At 34.4% G+C, this 27402-nt stretch overlaps 1 protein-coding gene across 3 annotated transcripts in view; it reads right to left on the bottom strand.

Annotated features, from left to right (window-relative positions):
- RIC1 (RIC1 homolog, RAB6A GEF complex partner 1) overlaps window positions 1-27402 on the bottom strand; it is a 47497-nt gene that overhangs the window by 16139 nt on the left and 3956 nt on the right. For 2 of the 3 annotated variants that reach the window (XM_054284785.1, XM_054284802.1), the window contains exons 2-11: window positions 21400-21507; window positions 17193-17269; window positions 6773-6880; window positions 5566-5708; window positions 5193-5329; window positions 4157-4248; window positions 3007-3095; window positions 2014-2158; window positions 1489-1537; window positions 211-363 (exon numbers count right to left, since the gene is read on the bottom strand). In XM_054284785.1, the coding sequence (XP_054140760.1) occupies window positions 211-363; window positions 1489-1537; window positions 2014-2158; window positions 3007-3095; window positions 4157-4248; window positions 5193-5329; window positions 5566-5708; window positions 6773-6880; window positions 17193-17269; window positions 21400-21507 (1101 nt within the window). The remainder of the gene's footprint in view (window positions 1-210; window positions 364-1488; window positions 1538-2013; window positions 2159-3006; window positions 3096-4156; window positions 4249-5192; window positions 5330-5565; window positions 5709-6772; window positions 6881-17192; window positions 17270-21399; window positions 21508-27402) is intronic. The other variant, XM_054284793.1, reaches the window with a different exon arrangement.

The raw sequence follows: 27402 nt of genomic DNA on the forward strand, positions 1-27402 counted from the left end.
GATCAATATATTAAGAGATTCTAAGTAAACAATATGAAATATTGCATAGCAATATTTTCATAGTACCATTTTAAAGGTTCTATGACAAAAAAGAAAGACAACTCTAATAGCAGCAGAACAGACTTAAAACCTGAGAGAACAACCCAGAGGTCACCTAAAACTGGAAGTATGATCTAAAATAAGGATATATTTATCAACAAATAAACTTACCATACAAGGATTAACAGTGAGTGCACTCTTGATGAACTGAAACTGCAGAATACCAAACTGCTGAGCTTCATTATTTGCATTTCTTTCAGGTTTCATGTTTGAAGAAGAACTCCCATCAATAACCCAGAGATGATACCCTTCTGATCCCCAGGTCTGAAGGTAAAAGAATAACAATAATAAAATTTGCAGCCCAACACTACATACACATATATAAATGTAATACTATATATTCTCATAAAACAAGAACTACAGAAACTTATTGCAACTGATCTTATGATATACATGAGCCTGGAAAAAAACCACACATTCTATTGTTCTAAACCATATCATTATAGGAATCAAACAGTAAAATTCACAAGGTACAGTAAGAATCTAGCTTGAATTATTTCCTGTCTTATGTTAAAAAAGTAATTATTAAATGAAGTGTAACTGTGCAAAGACACTCACATAAGTAATGAATACTGTTTAGTTCACAGTTTAGGGCAACAAACAAAAATTCAAACAAAGAGCCAGGTATGAAACAATCTTGATTTCCAAAATTACACTGGCTGCTGCTCATCAAATTCAATGATACCAGAATTTCAATTTTTGAAATTTTTTAAGAGGTAAATTTAAAAGGTACTGTCATTGCATATATGTACCTCCACTTGGGATGCATGTTTAGAATTGTCAATCTTCATAGCAACTATGTCATGATGAATAAACCAAATTGTTTTAGAAATACTGCAAAAAATTCATCATGGTTTGTACAATGTAGGATGTGTTTGAAATTTGTTCTAATTTAAAATTTACTCTAATTTATTCTATTTATTTATTGATTTCACAGACTAGCAGGATTGGATTTAATGTTAACTAGTTTGTATTAAAAAAAAGCAGTTCAGTTTCTCTGGAATTAATAATCTTAGTAAAGTTACTTTGAGCGTCAAAGGCCAGCTAGTAAATTTAGAGAAATAAGGGAGTCTACAATTAATGTTGATCTGTGTCTGATTGCACTTTGAAATATAGACCAGAGAAAAAAGCAAAATTAAGAAAAAATCGCAAGTGTTCACTCTTAATATTAAAAGCAAAGGCAAGAAAAGGCATGTCATGCATACTTCATGAAAAAAATTCATCAGTTATCCTTTTGTCCTTCAATAAAACATTGTAGTAAAGGCATCTTACTATAAAAACTAATTAGGCAAAAGAAAGACAGTTTGATTTTCTGAAAACCTGTTATACTGAAAACAATTAAAAACATTAAAAGTCATCCTATTACAGTGTTTTTACACTCCTGCTTACCATGGAACGGATTTTTAGAGGGTCCTTTTTGGCACCATCAGATTGATACCTTAAAAACAAAACAGAACAAGTTTGAGTTTGCAAATGACCTCATCAGAATAATAAATTAAATTCCTATCTTTGTGTTTTCATATGGTTCTACATTGAATCTCATCTCAAATGGTACAGCCTGTTTGATCCACGACACTACAAAAAAGGCAATGCAATTGTCAGATGTCTAGCATAAACTATTTGAAATACAGGCACTGAGGGAATTTTAATATTTGCTTGCTCAAGCTTGTTCCTAGAGTAATTTTCTTTCACAGACAAAAAGACCATTACAAAATAAAAATAATATCTTTTTCTTTATATTTAAATGATCCCCTCCTAAATATTTGCCAAGATATCTCAATATCTAAGAAATCATAAAGGAAAAAGACAATTTTAAAAAGCTAATTTAGTGAATTAATTTCTAATTAGATGTTTTCAATTATAAAAACAAACACTTCTAATACACTCTTTACAATGTAAATTAAAAATACTCACGCAAAATCGCCTCCTAAAGTACAGATAAGCTGAGCACCAAAAACACTCCATAAGGACAAACCTCCACATTCCCAAGTCACCATCACAACACAGCTATCGGGTGACCATCTGATTAGTTTAACGGGTCCTGTTTTATTCCAAATATCTGTTTAAAAGTAGACAACAAAGCAAGCAAAAACAGTGAAAGTCCTTCAACTGGTTTCACCATAAAATATAAACAAAAATATATGGAAGTAAATATTTGATTTTTCAATTAACTGATGCATTTATCAAACTGACCATCTCAACGTGAATAAGTAGCAAACAAAAAATAGTTCCTTTCCAATGCATGCTTGGTTTCATAAGAAACTAATAATACAGGAAAACGTGCCAGAAATACACTGCTATAAGACAACCACACAACCACAATTCTATTAAAATAACTTTTCGGACAATAGAGGCACTTAACACAACTGTAAAACTTACTTATGGACTTGTTTTTTAACTGAAAACCAATAGACACATATATTTTCAGTTGAGGATGCAATTTACCCACTTGGTATGCTCCTTACTCTTAAGCACAGAATACTACATGAAAAAATACACTGCAGTGCTGGAAGGAAGCTGCATTACTCAGTATTTTTCTGTACTCTGTATATCAGTCACTTCAAATTAATTCACACTTCTATTATACTCATTATCAGTTTTGGCAATAACCTTTAATTTCCTGAAGTAATTGAAAATTAATTTCAAGACTAAGAATTAGTTTAAAAACCCCACAAAAACACAAACCGGCCACCTGAACGCTCACATACACAAAACATATCCAAAAGTTAATTAAAAAGCAAGCTGCTAAAAGTGCAAAGACACAAGAGTTAATTATTATAAACAGACAGGAGTAAATACTATTCACATCAGTGATTATGCAAACAAACAGAGGTTAACTAGCCAATGATAAAAAATATAGCATAACCTAAAAGCAGCTGGAAAATTCTAGCAATAAAAGTAGCTCACCAGGATATTGTTTTGGTGTCAGTTCCAATTTATGAGAAAACTGCATGGCGCCAGTGGTGGTATCTATTGTATAAACCTGCACAGAGCCACTGGAAGACATTACACATGCTTTAGACTACGGATCATTTGGATTTCTTATCAGTTTCAAGAGGCTAAGAAAAGATGCTATTTCTCTCACCAGTAACAAATTTATCTAGAACAGAGATGTTGAATCAAGTAATAGTCGAAGAACTTTGTGAAACAAATTACTAAGATGCTTTCCAGAAAGCATCAGAGGACCCAAACCACCAGCCCTAGAATAATCCATGTACTGAAAAGACTTCATTCTCCCAAGATACATATGTACATACTGTCCACATACATTTATGGCTTCCAACTGCCAGACAATCCATGAGGGAAGGCAGTAGTTACTCAGTGCCACAGTTTCATCAGGGATGTACTAAGGCACACTATGATCAGTTAATCAAAGTAACTATTCCTGTTTCTGATGTATTGTTACTACAAACAAGAATACTAGTTCTTAAGAGGACAGATGAAAAATAAACCAGATTTTCAAAAATGTTATAAAACAAAACCTAAGTAAAATACAATCAAAGAAAATAAAAAGCTGCACTCTAAGTCCAGCTTAAGCACTATTATACAGGGGGGACTTGAAGGAGCAGTATGCAAAATACCACAACTAAAAGTACTTCCGCAACATTTAATTTACAAATATTCACAGTTACTCTAACAGGCAATGTTTTTCTTGACCAAATCATGACTGCACAGAGCATCTTCTCAGCTGACTGCCAAGTGCTGATTCTTGTCCAATATTACTATGACTAACTACTTAAAACTGACTTTATAATCCTGCTTTGACATTAGCTGGGATTGCAGCACTTTCCAATCCTTGCTACTGGTTGAGCCACCTTTTAATTTTTTTTCCCCGAGACCTGAACAGCAAACATAAATCTCAATTGCAGTTCAACCAAGCAACCATTTCTTTCCACCTCTCTCCTGACTCCTTGACAGCACATTATGTAATCTCCAGGCAGACTGATTATTTTCATCTTTACAGTTCCTGCAACCCAACTTAGTAAGAAGTAACTACTAATTCAGATTTATAATGAAACAATCTTCCCCTGCTCTGAACCAGCCTTAAAAAACTTACTTGGCACATCCAAATGCCATTAGCCTGTATTTGTTATTCACTGCCACACAAGTTCCATCAACTACATCTTGTGCCCAAACACCATGGAGTTGCTGTAGAGAAAGGAATTCAGAAGATTTTTTGTTAAACAGTGCTTTTATTAACAGCAGTCAGCTTCTATCCATGTCCACCATATTACACATCTGTCAGTTGACCTTTATGATCTCAACATTTCTATTAATGTCAAGATCAAATTACATGGCTCAAACAAATAAAATCCAGTAAATGCAAAACTGGTTTCATTCTTCTTAATATAAATTACAGAGAGATATCAGTATGTAAGAAAACTGTTTATAAGATCTCTTATTAACAAAATAAGTCAATACCTGTAAGGCAAAAAAGTTCCTAACTCTGCCTGGGGGAAAAAAAATTGGTAGATGGTACTAAGAATGAAGAAAGAAAGAAAAACATAAAAGTAAGTTTTCATCTGCAACAGCTGAGATCACAAGTGCTTTAAGTGGGTGAAGGAATCTGATATAGATCTACTCTTTTTGGTATTCTGTAATTAAAACACAGATATGTAACAACAAATTGTAATAGTATTTAGGCCAAATTACAGGTGAGAAAATTTGGAAAAGATTCCTGTTAAAGAAATTCTGAAGTATGCCTGTCACTATGAGAAAGAGATGGACTTGATAAGTACTAAGTCCTAGACATAGTACTTATATTTAGGAGATACCACTTCCTGTCATCCCACTTGTAACTTCTAACAGGAAGGCTGTTGGTCTGACACAATAAGACACAGTCTGTAATGACAATTTCAATGAATAAATGGAAGTTATTATCAATTATGGCCTCCCAGCGCTATCAACCCTATAAAAATCTAGCTCAAATTATGCTACAAAATGCAGCCTTGTTCTTATGTCATGTCTTAAGCAGATGTCAAATTTTAGTTTCTTTGTAGCTGAACAGAATTTAAAGTAAAAAGCCAACTGAAATGCAGAAACCAAGGAAAACACATTTATTGTGCATGATATAAATGCTAAAGGAAACATACCTCAGCAGTGAATCTACTTGACATCGGTGTAATGAAACCAACTCTGCCATCATTAAAAACAACAGCAAAGCCATCAAGCGTGGCACAGTATTCCATATCTCTGATGTAAACATCTTCAAATCCTGTAAGTGAACCTGCTGAGAAAGTATGAGTAATTTAAAAATAAGTGAACACAGAAATATTGCAAGCTAACAGACATTTCAGATGTTCACTTATTACCTCAATGAGAAAACCTAATTTAAACAGGCTATTTCATTCCCATTTACAAATGGCAAATTTTTCCCATCTCTGCTTAAGAACAGAGAATATTTTATATCAGATCGTATGTCACTAAGAAGTAACTGTTATAAGCAATAGAATCCCTAAAACCTACCTCGAGAAGACTGCAGATCTACAGAAAATGGAACTGTACATAGGTTGATGGCCTTCCTCCCATTGGTCATCCCATCCCAGTGAATGAGATGGAGAAATCCATCAGCAGTAGCAACAAGTAGATCTTCTAACATGGACTGCAAACTAATAGAAGATATTTGTTAATCCCTAAAAACACTTTGTATCAAATCAATGTCACAGAAGTATCAACTAATATCATAAACACTGTATTACTGCCTTTTGTACCAGCAACTGCATTGTAAAGTTACAAACATGTACCACGCTGACAAAATATGGTATACACCTCAACTTCTCTCCAGCAATCACGTTCATGAACAGGTCTGTACTGTTAGAGTAATTGCTTAACTGGGATACTAACTGCTGAAGATCTTTTCAATACTTTTGACTAACCATAAGACATTGCTGACAACAATCAATTATTCATCCATCCCAGAAAATTAACAATACTGCCTAGGCTGTAAATAATTCACAATACATTTTAATCTGTGGTTGGAATGAACTGGTGAAGGAGAAATTAGACTCCTCCTAAATCCTTTCTTAAACATTTCCCAACTCCTGACAACTACTGTTAATATACTTGCATACAAACCTTTTTCCAGTATATACTGCATTTCTTCCAACAGCCATTTTGTCCTAAGGAGCCTCTTCCCAAACTTCACTTTGTTACTTTCCCACCTCCTCAAATGCTATGAAGTTTCAGCAACTTTTCACGCATACTAATTTATCATGTTCAAAATTTCTTTACAGGACAGGCCATCACCACAAAAAAGCAAGAGGTAAAGAAAAAGGACAAAGGTGGACTCTCTGCAGGCATCTGGAGAAATGCTGGTATCCTGCATATAGTTTTTCTCTAACTGACCAACACCTCCATGAAATCTCTAATACACACTTGGATCTGAAGGACAAACTTATTTATAGTATTACACAGTAATACTGAGCATACTACATACTTCTGTATGCTGAAAATATCAGTACTGCCAAGCACAGAAAGAATTCTTAAACAGCAATTCACTTTTTCATCTCCTCAGACTTACTAGCTGCTAATAGTAACTTACTAATACTAGTCATTAGTATTAATAAGCGTAAAAACTTACTAGAAGCCTTTTCTTCCATCCGGTTTTCCCTTCACTTTTTAAAAAGTATCGATACATATGGAAAAATTCTCAAGACCCAATTAATGAGCATACCTTGTGATAGAGGCTTGCAAGTCCAGCACTTTCTTCATTTCTAGATTTAATGAAGGAGCACATTGCTCTTCCTTATAATGTGGGGTCCCCTTCAGATGAGGGCTTCCTCTAAAATACAAGAGAAATGTTTTAATTGAAACAGGTTGTCCTTCAAAAGACACAAGAGTTACGGACTTACATTCCTGTGGTCTTTTTTTCCCCATATTTATATGTGTGTGTATATATATGTATATCTATGTATACACCCACACCCCCACAACCAGCACTGAATATCTAGGATGTAATTTTGATGCTAAAAGTTTAGTCTAGTATGTAGACAAAATAAGACAATGAATAGAGAATGAACATTACAATAGCTGTGTGGCCTGCCTTAATACTCCTAAAATAAGGGATATGTATCAGTGAAAAATCTGATTTAATAAATTGTTATTCAACTGTTTACAGTAATTAAATTGCTGAATTATTAAGTATCTCCAATTTATTACTTTTCAAGATGCATTACAGGTATTACAGACTTCAAAATGTTTATGTTTCTTCCATTCCTTTTGCCGGATCAATGTTTATAATATAAATTCAGTAGGCATAATACAAGTAGACATCTATCACAGTATTTCATAGGAATATTTCTCCTTGAAGCAAATTAACTAGTTTTTAACCTAAGACCTACTAAGAAGAGCTGACCGAACACTGATTCCATCCCTTTAAACAGACCATTACAAAGTATCAACTTCTAGATGTAGAATTCCATTGATTACGTCACAACATCATTATACATGACCATACAGCATCATTAAGGTATTCCTTATTTATCTGGGTTATCAGACATGCCATGTGCTTTTTAAACTTTTTTTAAACTAACCTACAGTCATAAGTAACATGTCATTCAGCTCAGTTATCTAATGAGCATTATGGTAGTAAGCAAAGTAAACTATGAATGCAACAGGCATTGCAGACAAGTTAGAATTTGTAGTAACTTCAACAGTCAGAAACAATAGATAAGTACACAGATTCACGTAATCTTTACCTGTATTTTAACTGACAGAACATTTATTTTAATTTACATCAGGGTAGCAAATATAACTGCCTAAGACATGGCAGAAACTAAAGCAGATGCTTTGGAGAAGTTTAAAAGCACAAGGATGCATAAATCTCTTTCCTGTCTTTTTTATCTCAGTAGATATCAAGTTCCTTAATTCATTACCATTTTATAGCAATGCCATATTCATATCTGGTATTCTTCAATGGGGATTATACCTTTCCTTGTGTAGCAAGGACAAAGATATATGCCAGCTAAGGTAAGACCAAGGTAACTTTTGTCAATCTGGATTTAGCAGATGAAAGTAGTATCATTTTTCCAGAACGAAACTATGGTGGCTGTGAAGAATTACATCGAAAAATGAGAAAAAATTATTTTAAGGTTAGTTAATCCACCACCAAAAGATGTGCAACTTGTTCAAATTATTAGAATGTTTGGTTTGCATTTTGAACAAAAATTAATTCTAAAAGACAGCTGTCTTAGGAAAGATCTAGGCCTTCATGTAAGCTAGCTATCATGGACTGACAGGAACCCTGAAAAAAGCAGTAATTTCTCTTTTTAATAATACTAGCATGGTGGGGTTGTTGTGGTATTTTTTAAAATGCACAAAGCCCCAGGTGTTTGGAGATAGGCTTTTCAACACATGCGAACATACAGTTCCAGAAAGTATACTCCCAAACTAGATGAAATTACTCTGGTTTATCAACAATCAGTGGTACAACTGAATTGTGCAAGCAAGTGACTAAAACTGAGATGAAAGGGTTGAGAAATGTTGCTGTTAGGTAGGTATAAGATACAACTTAACATGTGTGTTTTAACTGACCGAAGTATATAACCAAGTGTAAACTCAGTGTTTCTGCACAGCACAAGCTACAAAGCCAGAATGGTAACAACATAGTTTACAAGACATGTTTTGCAGGAAGAAAAATTTCAAGTCTCCACGTAGGCTGGCTTTTTTTCCCTTCAACACCTTTGATAAAAAAATAGCTTGCAAGAATATTTGAATATTTTCAGTTTCACAAGCTAGTTTTAGTGAATTGGTCACCATCTGTGGTACCTTACCTTTTCCACTGGGGCACTATCATTCCTGTCCCAAAAAGGCTTCTTTTACCCACCTTGCAGGGCACAATCCACACAGAGTTGCGGTACATCACCTTGACTGAAACTCCAAAAATGCCGCTATTTCAACTCATTGCCTATGATTTTGTCTAATTTATCAATTCAAAAAGAAGCCCCTAGTATGGGTGCAAAGGAGGTGCTACTGAAAGTACACCATGTTCATACAGTCCACATCTGCATGAGTCAGCCTTACTGGCTGAGTTCCTTTGACCTTTAAACGAAGAATGTGCACAGATGACTGAAGCAGAAAAGAATGTTTGGTCTGGGTTGCCACATCAGCATCTGCTATGGCTGCAGCCAAACTTGAAGTTTTGAACAAGAATTGAGAGGAATATATTCCAGTGACTGACCAGCTGCATGTCAAATCAAATATAATCATTGCTATTTGCATGGCATCTGTTAATGTAACTAAGCCTGTGAATAAATATCTTAAAATTCAGAATTGAGGAAAATCTGCAACCCAATAAAAACTGAAACAGGGAAAGATTAGGGATGCAGTTTTTAAAAGCCCCAACACACCAAACTTAAAAGCATCCTAAATTCAAGAAAGAGGCAGCACCGTGCAAAAGCAGAGTCAGATAGCCTCTTCTGGTAGGAAGAATTTCTTGAAGTTTGTTATCTGAAATGGTGAGAAGTTCAGGGAGCAAACAGGACACCAGCCAGCTAATTTTTCTAGGTGCACAGTACTGCATTTATGGCCTCCACTAACTGCACAGCAGTTAAGTCATACAACGTGATGCACAGACAAATTTGTCACTGCTACCAAAAGTATCTAAGAAATACTTAAGAAGTTAATTATAGCAGAATCTGAAATGTAGAAACTTAGGGAGTTTCTTTATAATTGCAATTAAGATACGCAACACATATTATATTTAAGTCTGTTCTAGTATTTTAAAATAAAGTCCACTGCTTTCTGCTTAGTAATGGAGAATTCTAACTTGGAGACAGAATTAGCAATAAATTCATATTAAAGTTTCCACTGTACTATTTGGGGTAATCATAGTAATATAGTTGGCAGTTATTGTTGGATAATAATTTAGAAAAATTCAGAAACACTCTCAGAGTAAAAAAATACAGTACTTCAAAAAAATACTGTGGCTAATGGCAAACAATGTATTACTTAAAAAGCCAAACAAACAACAAACAAGGCAGTAGCATCCATTCTCACTAGCTAAACCGTGCAAGTAATGAGAAGTAATGGAGACATTTCACTGAAAAAAATAAGAAAGACTGCAGACACTTAAAAATCATTTCTAGAACAATTGTTTGATACAAACAAGGTAAAATACTTTTATACCAGTTTTGGGCTATGATCTTCTTAGTTGTTCCGGATAAAATTACTTCTTCAGTAGTACTTAGAGTGGGAAGGAAGGGACAAGAAGAAGATTGAAAATCATGATGGTTCATCTATTAACGGCAATATTCATAAGACAAAAGCAGGGCAATGTTTCTAAAACAATTTACAACACCAACAAGTTGTTCTTCTCAAAGTCAAGAAGGAAGAAACCTGACAACAGCCATTATCTTGGCATTAGCACAATTACACAATTTTCCTAACCATTTTGCAATGGTTCATGTGAACAGTTCAGTTAATGTTCACACTGAAAAGCTGAGGACTTCATTTTTTTTACACCTGATTCAAAAAGGCTGCATCATCACCTGTGAGATTTGGTTTTCATGCATCTAGCATCTTTCGACTCCTTAAACCTGCATCTCTGCACCACACACTGCAGGCAACCACCAGCTGAGGATTAAATACATCTGACTGGATGCAGAGATGTATTCATACAGACTGGCAATAGCTGCACCAACAAAATTAAAGTGAGTTTATGGTAACAACTATGAAGAACAAATGCTTAGAAAAGTAGTTCTTAGTATAGCCTTTACAATACAATTAGGTAGTAGCACATTTCTGCAGTTTAAGAAACAACTAGCTAGCATATTAATCAACTATACATATAAAAAGGCTAAATGGTTTACTAAATGATTATTTCTGTTGCAAAGATTTCTTAACAACAGTTACAGAACCACAAAATCACTGGGTTGGAAGAGACCTTTAAGATCATCGAATCCAGTCCATACCCTAACTAACCATGACACTGAGTGCCACATCTTTTTTACAACGCATCCAGGAATGGTGACTCCACCACCTCCATGGGCAGACCATTCCAGTACTTTATCACTCTTTCTGTAAAAAACTTTTTCCTGATATCCAACCTGTGTTTCCCTTTAATTAAAAGGTTAAAACATCTCAAACCACCATCAAGAGTTTGCAAGTGCCATAATGGTTAATAGAAGTTCCATATGGTTCCAATGGTTGCAAAGGTTAATAAAAGTTCTTCAGCTAATCTAGTTTTAAATACATATTTTTCAAACAGTCCTAAAATCTTACAGGGAAAACCACAATGGTAAAGTTCAGCAGAAGCTTAATGCTGAGCACAAATTACCTAGTAAGTTAATTCACTGTACACCTCACTTATTACCCTTGCAGAGTTTGAAGTTCAAAACCTTTGTACATAGTAATCTTCAGTCATTGAATCAGGAAGAAAATGTCCACTGATGAGGTAATTTATGGTACCTTTAAATCATCAGGCTATAGAAAAGGAGACAGATAGCTTTTAAAAATGCCAGAAAGACATGAGTAGAGTAACCAGGTATATAAGCAACAATACAGCTTTGAAAACCATCATATGAACTAGTTTCTTCAAAAATTCACACTGGTTAGATAACAACTAATTTTCAAAGCATTTTCAGAGACTTAATAACCTACACCATTGAGGTCTCATTCTAAATTTACACAACATTCTTATCACTCCCCAAATGCAGGCTCCACTTGAGGATATGAAGAAACCTGACACAAAACACTCTCCAATTACCACATTTAGTTAATTAGCCATGTGAAATTTTTAGATTTTGTCTTTTTTGAAAGGCAAAAATATCCTCAGCACTAAGTCATACATGCTCTTCAAGCAAAAAAACTTCAGTTACTCTCCTTGGCAAACCTCTAAACAGAAACAACAACCAGATCAGTACTAGAGAAGCCCCCACTCTGATGGTGTTACTCACCTCTTTACTGTCAAGCATAAGAATAACTATACAAATTCATTTGGAAAATCCTCAAAAAATTTCCACTGTACCTTGCCACAGCTTACAAAGCTGCAAATTTGCTTCTATGCACTGTTACTTTCCTTAAGCAATCAAAGACAGAGATGAATTTTATTTTAAAATGCTACAATCTTACCTTATTTACAATATTTTTCATTTTTTGTCTTGTAGTTACCTTAGGAATTGGTGGTAAAACCAGACCGAACTAATTGAAGCAGGACTTTGTACTTGTGCTCACTGTAAGAAAATACCCCAGAATGTGGGCTAATGGCCAATACTGATTCTCTTCCAAATCTGTTCTGAACTGGAGCAAAGCATCCAAGAGCTGGAATAAAACTGCAGGGTACTCTGGCTCAATTTTAAAAAACTAAATACCATACAATTACTGCTTTCTTCCCCCTGTTTTCAGTCTCACAAATTAAGCAGGATACTGTAAGTTTTCATTAAGCATGAATGACAGTTCACTCCAAGAACAGACTGGCAATTCCTAGCAAAACAGCAACAGTGCCAGAAAAATTTTCTTTGACAGAAAAACTACATTCCTAAAATATCACGATATGACAAAAAAACCCAATAGATTCCAGCAAGAAAAATGAAAAATTTACTTTTTTATATATAAATACTCATATCTTGCACTTATGGCATGAGCACCTGTTTTATCATGTAAGTCTAGTAATAGGTTTTTACATATAATATGCATAATACTGAACAGGTTAGTTGACTAACTCTTACCATACCTACATGAGTAGATTTCATATAGATTAAATCTCTAAAGGTATAAAATAGTGTTTAAGAAGTATTTCCCACTAAACCTTCTTTAAGTATTTAACATATTCTAAATTTCGTAAGAGATATTGTCCTCAGTTACTAATACAACAAGCTTCAACAGATTTGTGGGCTCCAGCAACAAATTTTAATTTTGGATTTTAGTACTTCCATTAAAACACTGGATTTCAGAATATAAAGACCATTACAACTGGGTGATTTGAAAAGGAGACAATCATGTGAAATGTGCATTTTTAAACAGGAAATCAATTTTCCTAGGCTCTGATTCCGTCTGGTTTAATACAAACAACAGCAGGGTGCAAGAGAAGTTCACTCAACCTTACTTTCCAAAATCTCTGTATTTCATAACACTGAAAGATAAGGAAAAGCAAAGACTCTGGTATTCAAACAGGATGGCATCTTAGCCTCAATTCACACTTTAGCTCTTTTACTAAACGTGTGCTGATTAGAGTGAGAAAAAAAGAGAGACTTGGCCCTGAAAAAAAATCATGCTGCGCTTAGACATACTAGAACGCATACTGAGCTACAAACAGCCCAAGTGTTTCTGTCACTTCTCATAGAGTTTTGTTTTGCTTTCCACCTTGAAGCATTTTGTTTGAGCTGGACCAATAAAAATCTTTCATAAATGCAATTACAGTTTACACAACAGCTGCATGCTAGAATAGCTGCTAACACACCAGACACAGGCAAGCTCTTCTGGTCCATGTTGCTCAAAGGCTACATACAGTAACAACTCTGTATAAAAGTAACTATCAATTGGAGGAACATTTTCTCCACAAACATCCCTCTCCCATACAGATAACTGATGAGCAATTTTGACTTTCAGCAACTCATTTGATCCTTTTCTTCAAATCAAAGCTAAACCATTATCAAGCAAATTTTAAAGCAGTTATTTAAAATGTACCAATACCACATGACGTTACTTTACTTCAGTGTCCCAATCTTGCAAAAAACTACTGAAATCAAGAAATGATCTACCATATACCCAGTACCTCCTTTTCTGACTAACCACTTTTTCTTTCATTTATGGTAAAATATGCACAGTTTGTTTAAACGAGAGCTAAGCTGACAAAAGGATCTAAACACAACCATTCTCAGTATTTTCACCTGCATGTTAACAAACCTAGGTGCAATTTCAACTTCAGGATATTGAATAAACTAGGAAATTTTGCACTAGACCAGTATTTTGGAGCAGCTGAGGATTTTACTGGTGTGTATTCCCAGCGCACAACCATCTTGTTACATTGACATGCACAGCTTAAGAAATCTGTTCAAGAAAAAGTTGTATTAAGAGGGTATCCCTTTCTCATTGTAGTCATGACAGTGAAGTTTTGTATTTCTGCCAGAACTGGCCACTATTATTTAAAGAAAGGCTACTGAAGAACAGGCTTCATTCTGTTTACAAAAAGTTAGTAGATATGGGCACTTAATAAACATCAACAATTAGTAATAATAAAGTACAACATGACTGAACATTCATCTCAGTTTTTACTAACTAGTTTGCAGCAGATGTCACTTCACTAATGCAAGGATTCCCTCATACTTTTTCCAAAAGTAATCGCCCTCTCTCACTTTGCCTGGCATAGGTAAATAACCACACAAGACAGAGCTGGAAGAGTCCTAATTAATATCACCATGACTGCCAAAATGTTCCGAGCAATTGCTTTACCATGAATCATAAGACTTAAACAAGCATCACTGAACAGTCACTTCATGCTTTTCAACTTCCAGTGTAGCTACTCAGTGTACTACTTCAAAGTCACCATTTTCTAATGCCAGCCTTTTATTAAATGCCAACTTGCAAAATAAGCTACTAGAATCCAGGGCAGGGGACAGGGAGAGTTAAAAAAGGGAGATAGGCAGGTTTAGTTTCCCCATCAGGTCAACAACCCGACTTTACTTAAGGCACAGCTGCATAATCACTGCTGCCAACACAGAGGAAGGAGCCAAGAACACACTGTTACAGGGGGAGAAAACAGTAAGACATCCCCTTTCAAGCATGAGGCAAGCCACATACAAGGCCCTTCACTGATCTGTAAGGGCTTCAAAGTGAAGAAAACTAATTTGGTATTGTTCAGCCCAGCATGTGAAATCCAACCATTTCAATTAAATAATGCCTTTGGAAAATAAATATATGCCAAAAGAAAGATAAAAGTTTCAATTCTAGCTTTTGGTCCCATTTGTCTGTTTGTTCATTTTAGATTGGAGGGTTTTTGTTTGATTAACCCCTGCCAAGTATTTGCTCTACAATGTAAATTAGTGAGAATGCCTACGGGCAGCACACTGTATCTGCACCTGCAAACGAAGTTCATTCAATCTCAATAACTTAAAGAATCATTTTACATTAATCACAGGAGGCACAATTCACTCACAAATACCTGTGTCTTTCTTTTGATCTAATATAATCAGAGCAGTAGTAGTTTAGGTTTTCAAAATTGAGGGTTAAGTATAGACAAGCTAGTAATCCCAGTGAATTCAGTGAGATCATTCATCTTCTTAAAGGTAAGCACACACAATAAATAGTCTTAGGAGACTGTAAGCAACCTATTATAAACACACAAACACCTTGTTCTACTGAACAGAATTTGCATTATAGTCCTTTTTGTGCTATACAAATGTATTTTAAAACCCTGATTGGTCAACACACAACTAACAACTAAAACATGCATTTTCAGGTCAACAATTCATATCAATTACTAAACTTTTATAAAAGTTTTATGTAAGTTTATAAAAGTTAGACAGGTTAGTCACTGATGGCTTAATAGGTATTTTCAAGCCTTCCTACAAGTTATATTCTAAGCAAACTTGACAAAGCTTCTTTTTCAACTTTTATTGTGTGTTTTATATATATTTCCGTAAGTTTTCAGATTTTGCCAATTAAAACACCCCCCAAACTTTTCAAAAAGAACAAGAAAAACTCACAATAAACTACTGCTTAGTTTTCTGCATTATGTAATGTACAGACAAGGATCTACTATTCCTTTATTTATTTGGACAAGTTGCAGCAGCAGGCTGTCTGCCTGCTCCCCTGAAGACAGTAAGCCACATGTGAAGAGTCAGTTTGAAAACTGCTATTCAGTTCTTCAAAGAGGCAAGTAAAGTAATATAACTTGTCTACATTAGTCTTAAGTTTCTGGAAAAAAGAAAAGTAAATATCAACAATAAATTCCAGTTAATTCCAGAGCTTTGAGTGCTATTTCACAGGTCAAAAGATGGACTACAGCCATAACACACAAAAAATTTTCTAGTCAATAAAGGAATTTTCAGTTTTAAATCATTTACTACCTGCTAAGTAATTTCTTCCTACACATATTTGTGAAAGAAGACAGATTTTGAATTTAAGTACTTTTGAAAACCCCCTTTCTTTCCTTTTAATGTTCATGGTTTAACAGTTACACTGAAAAGAAAAAGAAGTCAAAATATATTTCTCTTATATGACATCTTAGGTATTCCAATACTCCTCAGAGATGACCATGTGGAGAGATCCATGACTCAACTTTAACTCTTTTTATGAATGTGAAAAAAAAATAAAATAAACTGACTAGTACTATCATAATGATGAAGATATATAGAGAGATATATTAAAAAAAAAGAAAAAGTTTCTAGCCAATTAGAAATTGAGAGTGTGCTATTACGTGCATGGACAAATTCAATCCAACCCATGATTACAGATTCTGCCTATCTAAACACACAGACACGTACACATATACTCCTTGAAGTTTTAATTTGTCCTGGGCATTTCCCAATTTTGTAAAATCCAAAATCAACTAATCCAAAATCAACTACAAACACACCCAAAATACATTCGCAATTTAAATGCATAAGATGTATTCTGTCATTCACAATAAGGAAAATAAGATGAAGCTGACAACATAACATACTGCACCAAAAATACTTGCACACTCTTACTAAAAAGTATCCATTTGCTTTCAAAAATACTGGGATTTTATTCCCCATTTCTTTTAAAAAATCCCTCTGAGTTATGAAAACATAGGATCTATTTTTGAATTGTACCTTAACAGTTCCTAAGACATCATTTTTTCAACTGAGTTATTCAAAAGGCATCATTAAATCTTGTTGCAGATCATGAACACAACATACTACCTCAAATTATAAAATTAGACTATACCTGCTATTAAGGCTTTTGAGAGCTTGTAAGAAGGACTTAAGGAATCACACCAGCACACAGCAATCTACTTGAACTGACTCTGACTCTACCCTACACTGACTCTAACTCATAGGAATGATGGTTCATATACTCATCAAGTGTTAAAACATACTCTGTAATGAAGTATCTTTTGTCATAAAAACTGCTTAGAAGTTGTCTAGTCAGATTTTTTCACACTGTGAGGATCCAAAGTTTAAAATACTTACTTAGGATATATTGGCTCATAAAGATACTTGTCTCTTGCTGATGGGATTTCAAAAAATAAGATGTATCCATTTGCAGTCTGAAAGAGAAATACTGATAAGATAAATATCTAGTCTCAGCGTGAGTAAAATCTGCTAGTCTTATGTGATTTCCATGTATGTCTCATATATTGAACTCAAATATACATTAATTCAGACATTTAAAATACTGTGTGTTTATATTAATTCCAGATAAAATCCATACCTACCCTTAAAGTCAAGTGAATAGATTAGGCAGGAGATCAAAAAACGGAAAAACAATCCTGTTTATGCATCAGTCCATCAGAAATTTTCCTCCAACTAATACAAATCTATAAAACCTGACAACTATTTCAGATAGGTAGAAATATCTGAATATTTCTAAATAATTCCTATCAACTACATGAATTAGTGTAGAAAACAAAGTAGAAGGTGGGAAGTACCTGAATAAACTCTCCAAGTGCTTGAACACAAACGGACACTACTGAATGCAAAGAGTTTAGCACTGCCTCTCAGTGTTGGTCATCCAGGTAGTTTTCAAAAATCCTCATATCACTTATCTTTAGCTACCACAAAACCTGTAATAATTCAATCCCAAGCCATGTTCTGTCATTCTGGAAGAATGACTTCATACTATATACAGGGAACAAATAATTTAGTTACCTGATGTTCCAGTCATACCAGAAGCTGCTTGCATAAGCTTGAAACAAGTAGATGACCAATAATGTTATGTGTTCAAAGTGTCATTTGTTTACAGCATGAATTTATTTTCTGGGCAAACTGGTAAACGCATTTTGGTTAAATAGCATTTCCATCCAATTATTTTAATATGGGCTGGGCATGTATCCAAAGCACTGGAGACAAAAAGCACTGAAATGAATGGTTTCACATTTCTTGGCAAGATTGGTTTCCTTTTCTTTGAATAAAGCAACGCTCTTGTTAGCTTAGTGTATCATTTCATAGATGATATTCACATTTCAGTCAAACATTTTGCTTTAGAAAATTTGTGTTTTGGCTTTGAATTCCAAGAAATACTATTATTCTCATTCAAAGTGAGTATATTTTTCAAGCAAGAATAAAATCTGAACAATAATAGTGAGCTTGAGACAGGGTAGCAATAAATGGAAGCTTTTCTGTGTGCTGTAATATCATGTTCAGGTATTATGTGGTAAAGAACCGTCTTCATTTCTAACATCTTTACAGGCTCGTTCCATTACATCATTAAATATTTAACCCTTAAGTTACCTTATCCTGGAAAGAAGAGTAAAACAATACTGTGAAGTATCTTTATACTGATATTAAGGTACAAAGGGCCTTACTGAACACTATTCAAAGCACAAAGTTGCTATTGTTACAGGTTCATTTCTAAATAGAACCTCAAATTCCATGAAGAGGGGGAAGAAGTGTAGAAGCATTCAAGCACAGAATTCTGGCAAATGGATCATATTCATTTACAGAGGTTTCATTGCTTTAAAAACATTTGAGTGAAACTTACTAAATAAGTAACCATCACTGTCATCCATTCCCTGATCATTCTAATCTTTGACAGTCAGAAGTACAAACACTGGGAATCTTGCCAGGAATTTCATAACATGGTTTCTTGCTACCATGTTTAATAAAGCTCTGCCTTATCTATGGGAATGCATGCTGAAGAGCAGTCTGTATTGAAGGACTGCCTGTAACATGGGAGGGACCAAAATGCCTCCTATACTTCTCCATAATGAAGCATCTTGACCCAATTCCCAAGTTGGATTTACTACTAGAATTAGCTACCTGGATATATGTACTAATCCAAACAAGAAAAAGTATTTCCCAGTAACACTGGAAAAATCACAAAGGCAGCAATATGAAAGAAGAAACCACAAAACATAAGGGGCAAAAATAAGATCTGTCTAGGAAATGTGCCAACAGTTTAACAACAGAAGCCACTAGCGGAAAAAGAAGTTACAATTTCTAGGGGATGGTGACACTGAAAATTGCTTAAGCTTGTTTAACTACCTGCTTCTACAGTTACTTGAGGTATGTTATAAAGCTTGATATGCTGGCCCAAAGTCTGCCTGCAGTACAAATAAAATTTACCTCAAAGCATATGCTGTTAAGTGATTTGTTTTCATAAAAATACTTTGAATATTTGGGCTGTCAGAAACAAAAAACATGGTATATCACTGTTAGGGTGAACATAAAATTCAGACTACATTCCATAGATGATGTCATTTAAAAAAAAAAAGGAAAAAAAAGAAAGAATGTACCACTTCACTAATAAGTATGTACTAAGCCTTATTTCACCTTCTTAAAAACAAAGATTTATTACAGAAAATTACTACAACCAAGTACTCATGATCGCAGGTAGTAATGGGTGATAAACATCACCTAACTCAGCTTTCAAACTGAAGTGTTCAGGTGTTGCACAGGACTTCAGTAATTAAGTGATGCTAATTCAGTTCAAAATCACTGGGTTTTTCATTAAAAACTTGCTTTGCCATTGCTCCTTCATTTGACTGTGTTAGTTAAGAAAAAAGAGAAAACTATTCACTTGGACAGAATTCTTCTTGGGGTTGAGAGTATCACACATCTGCAGGAACACCTTCTTCATTAAAGCTCCAAAAACTGACTTTCTGTCCTGTCTCACTACAACAAAACCAGCAATACTATAAATGTGGTCTTTCAGTAGGACTCCATAACTGTTCCAAATAAAACTATATCCTTTTTTTAAAGTATACTGCAAAACAGCTTATGTTAAGACCACCATAACAAACATGCTTGACTATATAATTTGTATACATACACCCAGGGATGAAATATCATCCTATGAAACACAAAGAATATTAGAAATCTTATTACACTCATTATTTCATAAACTATGTTAATTTAGAATTTTAATTCACAGAACTTTAGCTTACAAAATGAGACTTTATGCGCATTTACATTCTGACACTATCTGCCAAAAAGAGCACTGTACTTTAGTTGCAGAAAAACTTTAAAGTTCAGTACTGAAGTGGGAAAAACTAAAGCTAATCTGACAGCTGAACCACAAGGTCTCTAGAGCAAATGGATCACAACATCTCAGAAAAAAACCCCCATGATATGCAAAGTAATTAAATATAAGAATTCAAATTTCCTCTGAACCACTACATAAAGGTTTAATTAAAATGTGTTTGGTGCAATATAAAATTGAAGAATTCTTTTTGATCCACAACAAAAATTACAGAAATCTTTCTGACTTTATTGATAATTATTAGTACTCGCGGAGAATATAATCTGCCACTAACAGAAATACTTAACTTCATTGATTTCATAAGATACTTCTAGGCCATTTTAATATTTTAGACTAACTATTTACTTGCATTAACTTGCATTATGCAACAGAAAACCGGACCATGGGAAGCTTAGCTGATTTATGATTATCATGATATTGCTAGAGAGAATAACTACTCCATAAATCATCTGGTGTTTTCCACTAAGATAACAATATCTAATTTAAGATCTGGTCATAATGTTAAGACCTGACCAAAAGACACCAAGAGGATTATCCCATATTGCAACTCTTATAAACTGCACTCCCACCTTTCTTGTGTTCACCTTGCACCTCAAACTTCAAATACTGCTGCTGAAATAGTCCAAAGTACTGTGAACACAGCAGCAGCTATGAAACAAGACTTTATTTCCATATGAGACAAGATCTCATCTCTAAGATTCCAAACAGAAGAGTTCACATATCACTTGTCACAGCCCTTGTTTCTGTGTTCTCAGTGACTTGCAATATTTTTGAACCACCAAAAGCCAGTAATAAGTTTCATCTCTTAAGACTCACCTTTAAACTCTATTTATCAAGTTAAACATAATTATGTTACATAAGTCCACAACTATTTCTTTCATTCACATAACTTTACATTACTGTACTATGTTACCAGATTACTAAAGTAATAAGGTGTTGTATCACCCCCTGCCAATACATCTAACCACTGTTTTAAGACAAAGAACTGCAGTTCATTCTCACAAGGAAAAATTAATGAATACTATAAAAGAAAGCTTCTATTGTCTAAACAGTCATTGGTATCATTATATATTTTCACAAGACAAGTATCAATTAAAAGTATTTACAGTCTGCAAGGTTCTATAAGCACAGAAATTGGTAACACAAACTTTTGTTTGCAATAGTTTACCCAGAGCAAGAAGGAAAAATTCTACTTACCGAAACAGCTATCATTGAGCTGTCAGGCCGCCATTCTGCTTGTTTGTAAGGTCCAAACTGAGAAGCTGCTTTTGGAAGTTCCTTGTAGCTTACGATTAATACACTTGGCTGGAGGAAAAAAAATTAAATAATTATATCTCCTATCTAGTAGGAATGGAATGCTTTATATGTTGCGCTATACCTGTAAAGAACTATGTCTCCTTAAACAGCTACAACATGTTTCCCTTGAAGGAGGTTAAAAAGGAACTTAAAAGAAACTTCATGGAGAACTGTTGCCACACTGTCATTCCTAATCTCACTCTTTCATATCCAGGACGTTTGAATAAAATACTTAATTGCACAGTAAGGAGTCATTACAGAATACAGCAATAGTTTCAATTTAGATAAAAGGTAACTGATGCTTAAGATGAACAGATACACCTCAAACACACTCCTATAACGACATGGACTGTCAAATGAATTAGGATGAAATATTCTATAGAATATTTGCTACAGACAATTTTCTTAGTTTCTACTAAATGGGCAGGCCGTTGTATTAAAGAGAATGATAATCAGGAAATTTGTTTTCTAGAACAGGTAGTCAGAACCTGCTGAAAATCCACCTCTACAGTTAGCTGGAAGGATTTTGCAAGTAATGAGGTGCCCCCATTAGCACCTTTCCTTCTGGGAAGGGAGAAAAGCTTTGGGGTGATGAAGACCAGACAAAGCTACCATGGGCACTAAGCCTTCATTCCCTTTCATGAATGCAGCGGAGAGCTGCAACACAAAAAACCTAATGCAAAGTTGCCCTTCCTTGCTCTAGTGCTTAGAAATGTTCATTCTCCTTAAATATATTGCGCAACTGTTTCTATTTTCTTGTTCTTGAATCAGTAATAGTTTTCAGCTTAGATGGGTATTTCTCTTTCCATTATCCTCCAGCACTTAAAGGACACAAAAGTTAACTTAAGCAGGATGTACTTTTTGTTTTGTCAAAGAAGTTACCCCTCATCTTCATACCTAACTTTATCAATTTCAGTTGTCATTCAGATTTGGAGCATCAAACATTGTACCAAAAAAGTACACTGAAAAGGAACCAAGAGGGTACAGAATAACCACTCATTTTACTGAAATTTACCACAATACCACTAAGCAAAGCTCCCCATTACAACCAGAGGTGACAGAAGTTTAGTACTGTTCTTTGCTTACTTGATGGACCAGCAGAATCAGTACAATAAATACAACACATTCATTCTATCCACAAATCTTGTGAGTGTCCATCACTCCAGAATTTGGTAATCCTAGTTAGAATTCCATCCTATTTGAAATCACTTCCTTCAGTTTCCTTTCAGAAAAAGTAGAGTTGCAAACAACCTAATTTTAAAGTATGAATGTTAATTTTAAAGAGTATAAAACAAAGCAATGAAATGTTATCCTCATGCATGTAAACAACAAGCTGAATTAGTGTCACATGGGCAGCCTTAGCCTTTGTAAATTCACAGTATGACTCAGTGTGCCACTAATTGCATTATTCTTTAAATTTCATACCCACACAGAACTGAATTATCACAAATAAACTCAAACATTTATGAAGTATAACAAGCACATTAATCTTTACCCTAAGAACTATTTGAACCAGCTTTTTCAATTTGAGTGGCTTCTTTTGCCTCAAATTATTTAACATTGAATAGATAACTAATTATTCTTACTAGCAGATTCTAGTTGATTGTACTACACAGCCTTTCATGATTGTCTTAGAACCACCCTAACTGCCTTAGATATACTGAGAAAAATCAGTGCCTTGGTAATCTGCATCATTACTGCAAACCTGGAGATCATTCTTAAAGCACTTCCATGCCTGAAGCATTTTAGCTGCTGGCCAAATTAGCAACTCAGTAATACACAATTTTCTTTCTGTATTACTATTCTTACAGAATATAATTTCAGTATTTATAGTGTAGAATTCTTGTGACACTAATTCACAAGAAAGCTGCTATTACAGCTTTAATAGCAGCTGGAAGAACATTCTATATACACACCAGCTACAGGATATATACAAATTTATTTTTAGACTTTGTGACTCACAGATGAGGACTTAAGCAGTTAAAAATTATTGCTTGCACTCAAACTGTAATCTTTTTGTAGTTTAAGTAGCTTCTTGTTAGAAAGCAGACTCACTTCGAATTAAATAGGTCACAAATGCTACCTAGTGAGAGGTCAAATGAGGAAATATAGCACTAATACTATTAATTTACACATACTCCAGAATTCAAAAGCATGAATTCAGACATGAAGAAAATTCTAACCCTGTTTAAAAGCTTTCCACAGAGGTGTGAATGCTCTGGATTAACAAAGATAGAAGGAGAGCTCAAGATCCTGCTCTTCTTATGCATGAGAAACAGTAATTTTACATCTGAAGTCATTTATTATATCTAAAGTGACTGAAAACGTATATTGGCACAGGAATATTTCTGTAAACAGGAATATATGTCAACCTAACTACTTGACCCAAGCACAGCAAGCCACTGAACATTCATTTTGACAAATAAAACCAAAACCAAAGCAAACAAAAACAAAACAAAAAAACCCCACCAAAAAACACAAAAAAATAAAAGTAGGGGGGAAGGGTAGTTAGTTAGATACTCTCCTCTTTTTAGTTTTATATATTTAATTCATACCCTGTATAGAAATAGTACGGGTTTAGATTAATTAGAATTTTTCCTAAATCTTTACCTTTTTCCTGTTAAAAAAACCCCCATATCTCCATATAAGCTTCATTACAATTCCAGGTCTTTTGCTCTTCTCACTTCTGCATGCAGCTACTAACATTATGAAGCTATGTAGTTAAGCTCAACTAACAAATTATGCCCACTGTCTCAAAAAAATCAATATAATAATCCTTCTTCTTTAAAATGCTTAAAATCCACTTGCTGGAATATTAATGGTAGAGCCACAGCTTTGGGAGAAACTGGATTCTAGAAAATAGCAAAGGACCCAACAAATAAAGACTTGTTTAAAAAGAAGTAAAAAATTTATTTAGAGGAAGAAGTAAACACCTTCAGTTGTTAAGGAAGAAAGAAGTGAGTAAGCAAGTCATAGTTGCAATTTAACATTAAAAAAAGCTTCCCAAAATAGATAAGAAGCATATCTACCATTTTAAAATCTGCTGCAAAGAAAATCTAGCATTTTGATATGGTACTTTTGTCTCTCAGGAGGAATGTAAGGTCAGGCAAAACAGAAGCTGACACTAATTTACAAAAGGAACTGTGGCAGTGGATGTTTACAGGATAACAAAAATGGTGAAAAGAAAAATAAGAAATGCAATCTTAAAAACAATATAGCACTACTATTACTAACGTGTAAACAAACTCTCCAGTACACTAGTTAACAATACTGAAAATAAAGAGAACTTGTTGTTCTCACAGCTAAACTTTATCTCCTTCCATCAGTCAGCTACCTTGGCTATCACTTGACAAGAACATGTTCCACAGTTCTTACTCAGAAGTTTTCATGCTTCACAACAATGTCTTTCTAGAATTAAACATGCCTCTTTTTACTGGTGTGTGATTAGAACATGAAAGCAAATCTGGTTTGCATTACCAGAAATTAATTGCACTATTTAGTAAAACAGCAAGGTAGCAAGAAAGCTCCATCCACAAAGCCACCTAAATTCAAACTACCTAAAAACTCACAGGCGCTTTATTGTCAGTTGTACATTAAAAATCCCTCTGGACTTTCCACTATGAAATACAAGCTCTGTATCAACATCTATGCAAGCAATTAAAAAAACTACAACATAAAACACCACAGCCAAACCCATGATGAAATAATCCCTAATTGTTACTGTTTAACTTAATTCTACCTGACCTAATACAGCAGCTTGCTCACTTACCAAGTATTAGCACCACAATCCATGTCAGAACATTTAGCCATGTATAACATTATTTTTATTAAAAAATCTGTTAAGGTATACAAACCCTGCAGCAAATTCTCTCAGCAAGTTTAGATATGGGAAATTACCAATTCACTTACCTTAACACAAGCATTCTACAACATTTGATGAAAATGCAAATCAAACTGACATGAACCAACTGGAAAAAGGTACAATCATTTGACAGAATATAAAGTAACGAAAAAAATTAGTTTCCTTAAACCAGATTCTCTGGTTTGACTGCAGGTTCATGACAAACTGTGTGTATTGTTGATTTTACTAGTAGGTCGGCAAATACAGTAGAAAACTATTAAGTCCAAAAAGCAAACACATGGCCTGACAGCACATATGCAACATGGTCTTATGTACAAGTTTGGGTTTCTTAATGTAACTTCAATCCAAGAACCTGCATGGCTCCGGATAATTGTTAAAACCTAATATTCTCATCCCCCGACCATGTATTACTCTAGACATCAAAAATCCATCCCATCGAGGGTAAAGAAGCCATTTCTTTGACAAACACCAATGTTCTGTTTAGTTTTATATGGCAAACGCTTTAACGCTTCATTAGGCTGTAGTCATGAGACAAAAATCAAAAATGCTGTTCAGATGAGCTTATGATCTAAGTGACAAAGATAAGGCTGGGAGAAAACAACAACACAACAGAATGAAAGTCTGGTGACACTGTGCACTTTATTTTGTCACTATATGGTCTGTGCTTTGCTTTAAATCCTGAAGCTTTCTAAAATTACAAACTAATAAAACAGAAAGGTTATATGGAGAAAAGCAAGCATGTGCACATAAGAAAAATTTGTATAAATAGACCACAAAAGGCCATTTTGTCAGTAACAGAATGGTACCTGACAAATGGAGGTGACAAATGAATTTCTAAAAGCAATGCTAATTATAAAATCATAACTCCTTTAATTTAATTTTGAAAGTATTTGGAAAGCTTAGAATCAACAGAAGATCTACCCAACAGAGCAGACACAGCTTCCAATCATGTGTTTCATGGCTATTGTGAAATAATTCAGAAAAACAAAGTGCAGAATTGTCAACCACTACCTCTCCCAAATGAAAGTTTTCAGCTAACCTACTTCTCAAAAATGCTGCCAAGAAGCAAAGGCATATTCTATACATCTTTGGTTTTCTCTTACATGCAACTAACTGGACACTGAAAAGTCATAACTGAAAATGCATTTTCCCATCATGCATGTAATTAGGACACCACTTTCAGGGGTCATATATTTTATAACACAGGAGAAAGTGAAAGCCTGTAAATCCCACTAAATAACCACATGACAATTTTGGATTTCATCAGACAAATTCATCAATGCAATATTTTTTTCCTTATGTAACAACAAGTTTATCTTTTTAATAGAAGCTACAGCACAACTGTTACTGTTGCTGACAAATAAAAAGAAATCCCCTTCTCAGACAAGCGTCTAAAGGGTCTAAATAAGAGATCAGCATTTTGGGGGTTAAACTACTAAGGAAGAAAACACAGTAGAAGGGGTAGGATATCTTAACTTGTACTGATGCTATCTGTATCATATCGTTCACAACACACAGCCAACACAACCACTTATATCAAGACATCTGTTGTCCCATTCTGCAGTCAAATTCTAGACAAAAAACCTCCAGAGGTTGCATCCAATTCTATTAAGAAAAAGCCACACACAATAATTCTGTAAATTATTCTGCTTACAGTTCTGAGATGAAAACATAAACTTGAAAGCATAGTGAAAACATTTCTTTTTAACAGCCCTCATGAGTAAAAAAACACTACAGAAACAACTGCAGACAATTTTAATGTATTTATTAATATATCTTAAGAACTTCACACACTGTGCCACAAGTAACTCCCTTTATAGTGTGGCAAAATTCCAGGTTACAGAGATCACCTCCCCGTCAGAAGCCCTGTTTTAGCCTATTGTATGCTTAGATTTAAAGCACACATTGACTTCCACTCTAATATGGCAACAGCTAGAGACTGAAGAGCACATTTGACAGAGCTGTGAGAGCTCTCTGAACATCAACTTACACAGCACTTAAAATTAATACCAACTATTTAACAATTTAGGATTCTGACATGC

Source organism: Melozone crissalis, unplaced genomic scaffold (assembly GCF_028551555.1).
Source record: "Melozone crissalis strain CALT ecotype California unplaced genomic scaffold, PUWL_Pcris_2 ptg000005l_1, whole genome shotgun sequence".
NCBI classification, from domain to species: Eukaryota; Metazoa; Chordata; class Aves; order Passeriformes; family Passerellidae; genus Melozone; species Melozone crissalis.